Source organism: Lupinus angustifolius, chromosome LG03, assembly GCF_001865875.1.
Source record: "Lupinus angustifolius cultivar Tanjil chromosome LG03, LupAngTanjil_v1.0, whole genome shotgun sequence".
NCBI lineage: Eukaryota > Viridiplantae > Streptophyta > Magnoliopsida > Fabales > Fabaceae > Lupinus > Lupinus angustifolius.
Window position 1 is genome coordinate 23,616,984 of NC_032011.1, and position 8,328 is coordinate 23,625,311.

Genomic DNA, 8,328 nt, shown 5'->3' on the forward strand with positions numbered 1-8,328 from the left:
AACAAACGAGGTAGTATATAACACATACAAAAGACAACCCACAATCCATTAGGTGCGGATGGACGTGGATAGTGTTTTCTTGTTCCCAAATTTACTATATCTGTAGTTACTCGTATGAGTAGTGGATTTTTATGAGTACCTAACGAATTTTTAATTTTAATTATCTATTTATATAATTTTAATAATCAATATCTAAAAATAACTATTAAATAAATAATATGATGTTTATACGAAAAATTTGTAATCATAGTCAAAATGATGTAATTTATTATGAAATAATAATAAAATATATGATATATAATCTTAAAATAATAATAATAATAATTATAATACTTATACAAATTTAATTAAAAACTAAATTTATAAATTTGCGGTACCTACATACGGATAACATCATAAAACTCATTATCACCCATATGTGATTTCCTGCCAAGTAATGTTATGGAGAAAGTATATTTTCCATTAATGAAGAGATAATTACTTAATTTTCTTTGTACTTTTCATTAATGTAGAGATATTTACCATGTTATTTTGTAGTATTTATCTCTTCTTTAAGAGGATAGATCTTCCTCAATACCAGAGAGTCTAGTACGTGAAGAAATATTAACATGTGTTACTAAATTCATTTAAAGGATCCAAATTTTAAGCTGTTTTTCAAATTAAATAATTATAAAATTTGTAAAATTTTCCTATCCTCAATTCTACTAGTAAAAGATCCACCATTAGAGAGATTCTCATTTCCTCTTATATTCTTTTTGGATAGTGCCTTTTCTTCCCATATACAAGGATACAAGAATGACTCATGTGACTTTTAATTGTGTCAAAAACTTGTATTTGTCAAAAACTTGTTCCTTCTCTCCTCTCTCCCAACCTTCACCTCTCTCTTTATGTTTTCCCCACTTAATCAAGCATTATTGGAGAGTCTAGTACGGAAGAAATTTATACTAATAAGTTCTATTGCTCTCTTTAAGATATTGCTATATTGGTGAGCTAATACATGGACCAAAAAACACTCCTTTAGTTGCTACGGGTAATAATATTAACAATGGATATGTACAATAATAACACATATACTTCTTGGCATTCTATTCTTAAATTTATTTTTATTTGAAAATTAGTTGAATATTAGTCATACCCCTATCCACACGGAATGGCAAATAATTCTAGATATAAGCCTTAGGTATTAGAGAATATAATTTGAGATGGGAGATTAATCTCCTACATATCATTGTTAATAAATGTGAGGAAACATCATGTATATATTCAAATAATAGAAAACACTAATAGGTTTTAGGGGATAATATATGATTAAGTTTTACATGATTTACATCTCAATTTTTATTGATACCCGTAAGGAGAAAGTTGATCAAATGAAAGTTAGTCCAATTCTTATAGAAGAAGAAGAAGATCGACAAAAAATCATTAAAGAAATTATTAAAGAAGACTTTAGAGATTAACACTTATATGTACATGATACACTATTATGGTGTTGTTCAATATTATGGCGTCGTTTGATTTCATGTTGCCGATCTCATATAGTAAAATAAAAAGTTGATTGTAGTTATCTCAATTATTAATGATTTAGAGTTACAAAAGTTTATTTTTTTTAGCATACCAATAATATTTTCTCACTTTATTTTACCAAGAAATTAGAGCATATACCAATTGGTAAAGAAAGTTTATTTGAAATGATGATATTGTATGTATGGTTTTAATCTATGTAATAATTTAAACATAGACAATGAATGCACGCGTGTGAAATTGGGAGAAATTTTCTCCTGTTTCAGTTTCAGTAATAATATTCTCCCTCTCATACATTTTTTTTAAAAAAAATTGAACATCCAAAATAATAATAAATAGACAACAACGTTGGTGTTTTTTTCTTCTGTAAGAAATGCATGATCATAGAGAGTGAGTAGAAACATTACATGACTGCTACTGCTACTGCTACAATGAGTGAAGAAACAAAGTGGGTGAAGTGCTATTGTTGCGGTTTAATAGAGGAAGAAACATTGAGAAAGATGAACAATGATGAAGAAGCATTGAAGCACCATGTGAGTTTTTGTGAAAACTTTAGATCTTCTTCACATTCTATTTTCACTTAACAAGCATACCCATGATTTGATACTTGCAATGAAGAATCTTATTTTTCGCTCTTTTGATTCTCCTACAAGAAAAAAGGGTTCTTTCACTTGCTTTTCAACCTTGTCATCAACAGCACAAGCACATCCATAAGCAACTAATTACTAAATAGATGTCTTTTGTCTCATGTATTATCTCATACTAATGATAATAAAATAGAAACAACAATAATAATAATAATAATAATTAAATTTTAAATTTTTTTAAGTGACAATATGTTTTTATTGATTCGAGACAATATGAAATATGATCTGAGATAATAGATTTTTATTCGTAACCGGTAGTGATCATAGTTAACAAGGTGTAACATTTTATATAATAAATATCATTAGTTAGTTCTTTTGATGTTTGGGTTAATTGGGTTTTTTGTATTGTGTTAGCTCACTTTTGTTTGATACTTTGATTACTGGACAATGGAATTGAGTGTCTTTTTTGTTTATAGTTTGTTCAGTCAAATTCAGCTTGCTTGTGAATTTTCTTAGTTGAGTTGGGAACATTGCCACATGCCTTAGTGATGTAACTAGAATATCAATGATGTTGTTGGATGAAGAAAAAGAGAAACGTGTACTTTTCTTTATCAAAAAAGAAAGGTACTTAACCATTTTGCTGTCATTTTTCATATAGAAGTAGTAAATGGTGATTTCCCCTTTTCTTTGCTGAACAATTATTAAGTTGTTAAATTTGGATGTTGTCACATTTGTATAAGAAACAATTTGAAGAAAAAAAAAGGTACATATGTCACACCAACCTCCTAATAATTAGTCCCTGTTAAGATGCTATAGATTCTTGTCGTAAATTTTCTTTATGATTTTTGTTCCTAAATCCATTTAGAACCGCAACTTTTGTCATCTATTTTTGTAGTATAGTAGTAGATGGAATAACTATATATATATATATTGTTTTTTTGTTTATATAATTTTGATTCCAAATATGATATGATCTGTTGTTTTCTATTTAACTTGATTTCATACTCTCATACCCATGACTTTTGTTAGTCTTCTACTATTGCGTTTATATATGCACCAGCAACATAAAATTCCATACTTCTTATCAAGATTATATAAACAAAAAAACAATATTGAATACATTTTCTGTAAGTATGATAAACTTTTTATAATTATAAGGTAAGAAAGTCGTAACTCAAGTTTTTAAAGAAAACAACATACTACTCTCCTAAAAAAACAATATTACTATTCCTAACAATATATTGATCTAATAATATAAAATTTCATTATATTCTGAAAATATAAAAAATGTCGAGTTTTTGATTCATGATAGTTACACTTGTTAGAATGTACAACTATACATCCTGAAAAAAATAGTTTTTTTATTGATAGCACCAAAAAAACATTATATTTTAATTGAATTGTTTGTTTGTCCAGGCCACAGAAGAAGAAGCCCAAACGTTTGGTCTTGGAGATTAGGACATTTCATATATGTACTACGAATTTGGTTCACTTAGGAAATTCCGTAAATAACCTTGAAAGCATTGAAACGACAAGCTGACAGAGAAACACGTATGTGAGGGCATTTTAGCAATTAACCAACGGACAGAAATAAGCGAAGTACAATTGTACAACAAAACAAGAAGCTATTTCTATTCGTTCTTCGTTTTCACCAAACAAAACCCAAAACTCAAATCCATTGCAAGAATCGTGTAAAATTTCAGATCCAACAAAATCAAAAAGCGAAGATGATGCACATGACCTTCTATTGGAGCAAAAACGTGACTCTCCTCATCGATTCATGGAGAACCGATTCGTGGTTGAGTTATGTATTGAGTTTGGTGGCGTGCATCGTCGCCTCCGTTTTCTATCAATACCTTGAAAATCGCCGTATTCGGTTGAAGTTATTGGCCGCCGGAAAGTCATCTCCGGCTACGACGGCGGAGATTCAGGTACCTCTGCTGCGACGGAAGGTAATCGGCGGAGTGAGGGTTGGTGGAGCGGTGCTGTTTGGGTTGAGTTCGGCGATTGGGTATTTGTTGATGTTGGCGGTGATGTCATTCAATGGAGGAGTGTTTGTGGCTATTGTGGTGGGTCTTGCGTTTGGTCACTTTGTTTTTAGAAGTGAGGGTGAAGAAGGTTCACTTGTTGTTGATAGTTCTTGTGCTTGTGCTTAATGTGTTGGATTTTAGAATGATCTTACAGTGTTTTGGTTCCAATTTCATGTAGTAATGTTGTTTTCAATTGTTATGAATATTTATTCGTATTTTCATGTTTGAATGATAATATTGTTGTGTAATTATGTGTAGACAATGGCTAGTTATGATAATGGATAGAATCGAAGCCTATATGATTCAGTAAATGTTATTCATCATTTCTATTTAATCATCACATATGAATATAATAGATATTTCTCCGAAAATGTACAAATATTACATTCTTAATTCTAATTGTCACGAGATTGAAAATGACAACAATATGTTGTAGACAAATCTTGTTGAATACTTACAGCTTGCCCCCTCAAAAGTTCTCCACTCTCCGCACTAAAGGCACAGTCTAGTGCATGATGTTCTCACGAAGTGAGAGGTCTGAGAAGATTAGATGTATGCAGTTTTACCCTGCAAGCATATATAGGTTGTTTCCATGAGGCTTTCGACTTTCTGCACCGAGTCCAATTATTCCACAAGGTACTTCTCTTTTGGAAGCACAACTATACAAATGAATTAGACAGAAGGAGCTTCCATAGTCTTTGAAAGTTCTTGTGCAATGCTTCATCAAGTAATGCTAGCTTGAATTTCTTTCCTTGTATGTTGAGACTTGAGGGAGGCTCATAAGAACAACTTCAGGAAATTATATATTTCTCTTGTCCTCCAGAAAGAACCTGGATGTTCTTCACTCATTGCTCATTATAAAACTCCATAGGAATTTTACACTGAAGAAAACAAAAGACCAATGGTGAGGAAAAAGGATCTGAGCATGTGTGGATTTCACACTGAAGTAAGAGAACTTAATACACAGAAAAAGTCAAAAATAACAATGTTAAGTAGAACTAAAAAACTGAAGTAAGTGAACGATTTCAGAGATAGGAGGAAATACAAGATGCAATAGAAGTTAAAGAAGAATCCCAGAGATTGAGCCTTTTGTCAAGCAAATGCACCTGTTGCAGCCACACGTGATAGCTCTTCAATTTAAGCACAATAACGCTTCCAGAAGCAGATTTAAACTACTGTTCTACCACTGATTTTTTTTAGAAGTTTCCTCTTCAATATAAATTTTGGGTGAATGGCATGTACAACAAGATCTGCTCTCTATGAAAACAGCACTTTGGTAAAGTAAGAATGAAATGAAATGAAACGTGCCAAAATATGGTACGGAGGATAACAATATATCCATTTCACTATAATTGACTATCATTTCTTAACAAAACTAGTTCACTTTCTTGCTGCTGGTTCCTATACTTAAAAAAGTTAAACAAATGATACATGTCACTGAACAGTGAGTAACTGCAATGAGAAGAAAACAAAGGACCAAGCACATTTTGACTCTAATGCACCAAATTTAAGTGTCGGCAATTCTTAAACAATTATATGACAAGTAATGTCATTAGAGTTTTCTATTTTACAATATAACATCCACCAGAAAGTAAATGTCAGAATCAGAATAACACCACTGAGGTTGGGAGAATAGAGATTGATTGTTAGGTATGAATCATACCAGGACACCATAAAGACACAAATACAAAAAGACCATATCATAAAGCTAGTATAGTTAGATTGGCACAGGTGCACTTGTTAAAAGCCAGAACAAGTGATGAGGATACTACATGTAGACAGGCCTTGAAAATAAGGGATGAAAGCAAAAAAAACCTGGAAATGTTCTTGGGATTTCAACAGGAAGATTAGATAGAATACAATGCGGACTTACATATCCAGTCTTTCACAAATTGATCGACGAACAGAAGAATTGAGGCCATATGCAATTGAGTTGAAGAGGCCCTGCAAAAGGAAGACAAAATTTAGCTAGATGTCATTGCTGCACCTCATGGTGCTCCACTTGATGTTCACCCTTCTCATGACATCAAGTTTGAACTAATCGTAGCAATTATTTAAACTGAAAAAAGAATACAAGTTCCAGAAAAATAGAAAGTATTGACTTGTAGTGATGCTGCATAATTCATTAGTGAATAATTAATTATACATTGAAAATGTTTTACGATACAAGTGCAGGTGGGGAAGTTTCTACAGCATTGATTAACTTGGAAGTGCTGATTTATCAAGGAATGCAAATCATCATGGGTTGTCAGATGAGTTATAGAACATTCAATGAATGAGAATTGAGGAAACAAGCAAAAAACAGCAAGTATGATGACTGGGTAAATACCATAAGAGCAGCCATTCCAACATCAAGAAGTGAGAGCTAAAAGATCTTATGGCCAGGCTCAATAAAATCATGAATATGGTTAATGGTGCCAAAAGCCCACGATCCTATTAGAATCAGTGCATAGTATCCCCACCGATTCAAAGCCTGCAAAGTAAATGAATTAATGTACATTCTATATAGATACATCACACATTCACACTCACACAAATGGTAAACATGGTTACAGTATAAACTACCCTCGTGCTATCTCTTGCATCTGAGGCATAAGCTCGGTCTGACATACCAACTGCCATCTGAAATTCCAAGGAAACAAGAAAACTCAAGCTCTAAAAAGGTGCCTAATTAAGTAATTTGTTCTTTGTTTGAAAAAGGAAATAGCAAAGTTGGACACATACCCGGGTTTCATTATTTAGCATGCATATTACTTTGAAGTATGCAAATCCGTTGTATAATATTGCACCCTATAGTGGCATGTAAAATGTAATAAAATGAACTGCCTGCAAAAGAAAGGAACATAACTTTAGAGGACATAAAAAATGAGATTAGACTATCCTATTAAACAAACAATCACATGCAAATACAGTAGATTTCAGTAGGTAAGTTGCAGAAGATTGGGAGCCTGTTTTCATTCTACTTTCCACCTCCTAAGCTGTTAAAATTAGCTGATTTTCATCATAATAACCACAGATTTGATTTTGAAGAATGGCATCATGGAAAACATTTTTCTTATTCGAAACAAAGTCATGGGTCCTAATTGTCTATTCTAGTAAATCAGAAACAAGCTTATAGTATCTTTACCAACGGGTGTTGGTTCAAATGGTACATGTTTGATTCCCCTTAAGCAATGTCCCGGGTTCAAATCTTATGGATGGAAAAAATTCTTGGCACGTGTTAGCATTTAAGTGACCAGCGGTCAATCCCAAGGCATGATGAGTTTCGGCGGATGTTAAAGGTCGCAGAAAGTAAATGATGAAACGTCCACTCTGGCCAGTGCACTGCCCAAGGCCATTAATACCTGCCACGTATTGCATCGAGTCAAGGAAATACGTCATAAATCCCATTAGAAAAAACCCCAAGACATTCCAGGCGAACCCGTACGCCCAACAGGGTAATCGACCGTAACAAGCCACGCCCAATATCCAGGTCAACCCAGTCGGCAGCTTTTCAACACCAAGGCGCCGAACCTCATAAGGACCGTCCGCCATAGAGAAGACCCCGTTATCCACTAAGCTCGCCCAAGGGAGCCACCAGTTAAGACGCCAGACCAGACCCCTCGCCCAAATCGAAGGAGGCTCATGTCAAGTCTCCCAGCATACTCCTCTAGCATCCTGGCAGACTGGGGGCAACTGTTCCTATCCGGCGAACCAAAGGTCATGTTTAGACGCCGAGGTGGCCCCACTTGTTGGGACCACCGAAGTTGACCCAGGAGACAACATGCTTTCCGTACTCCGCCAACCTACCTGCCAGCGTGACAGACGGGTTGCAGAGCAGGCTAAGAGACAAGAAGGGCACAGTGTACGACCCAACAGGCCGCCTGACACGGGAAAAGCAGCTCCAGACAACACCTTTGGCCGGCCACGCGTCGCACCACCAGCCAAGAGCCCAAGGTCAACTCTCACTCCTATAAATAGGAGTATCCACCAACAGGAAGTATCTTAACCTCAACTCCTAGACTCTCTAATATTATTATTCTTGTCACTCACTCTCTCTACTTCGTACACTGACTTGATCGTCGGAGAGCCTTTTCAGGTACCTCCACCGGCGAGTCCAACTCTTTTGCTGCCTTCAGTCACCTTGACGATCGCTCCCTACCTCTTCATCAACATTCGACTCATCATTGTCCCTACTCTTGTGTTCTGAT

General features: G+C 34.4%; 1 protein-coding gene across 1 annotated transcript; it reads left to right on the plus strand.

Annotated features, from left to right (window-relative positions):
- Positions 3,725–4,449, plus strand: LOC109343802 (copper transporter 5.1). The gene has a single exon (XM_019582280.1). It carries the CDS (start codon positions 3,836–3,838, stop codon positions 4,262–4,264), a length of 429 nt encoding a protein of 142 aa, XP_019437825.1. The 5' UTR covers positions 3,725–3,835; the 3' UTR covers positions 4,265–4,449.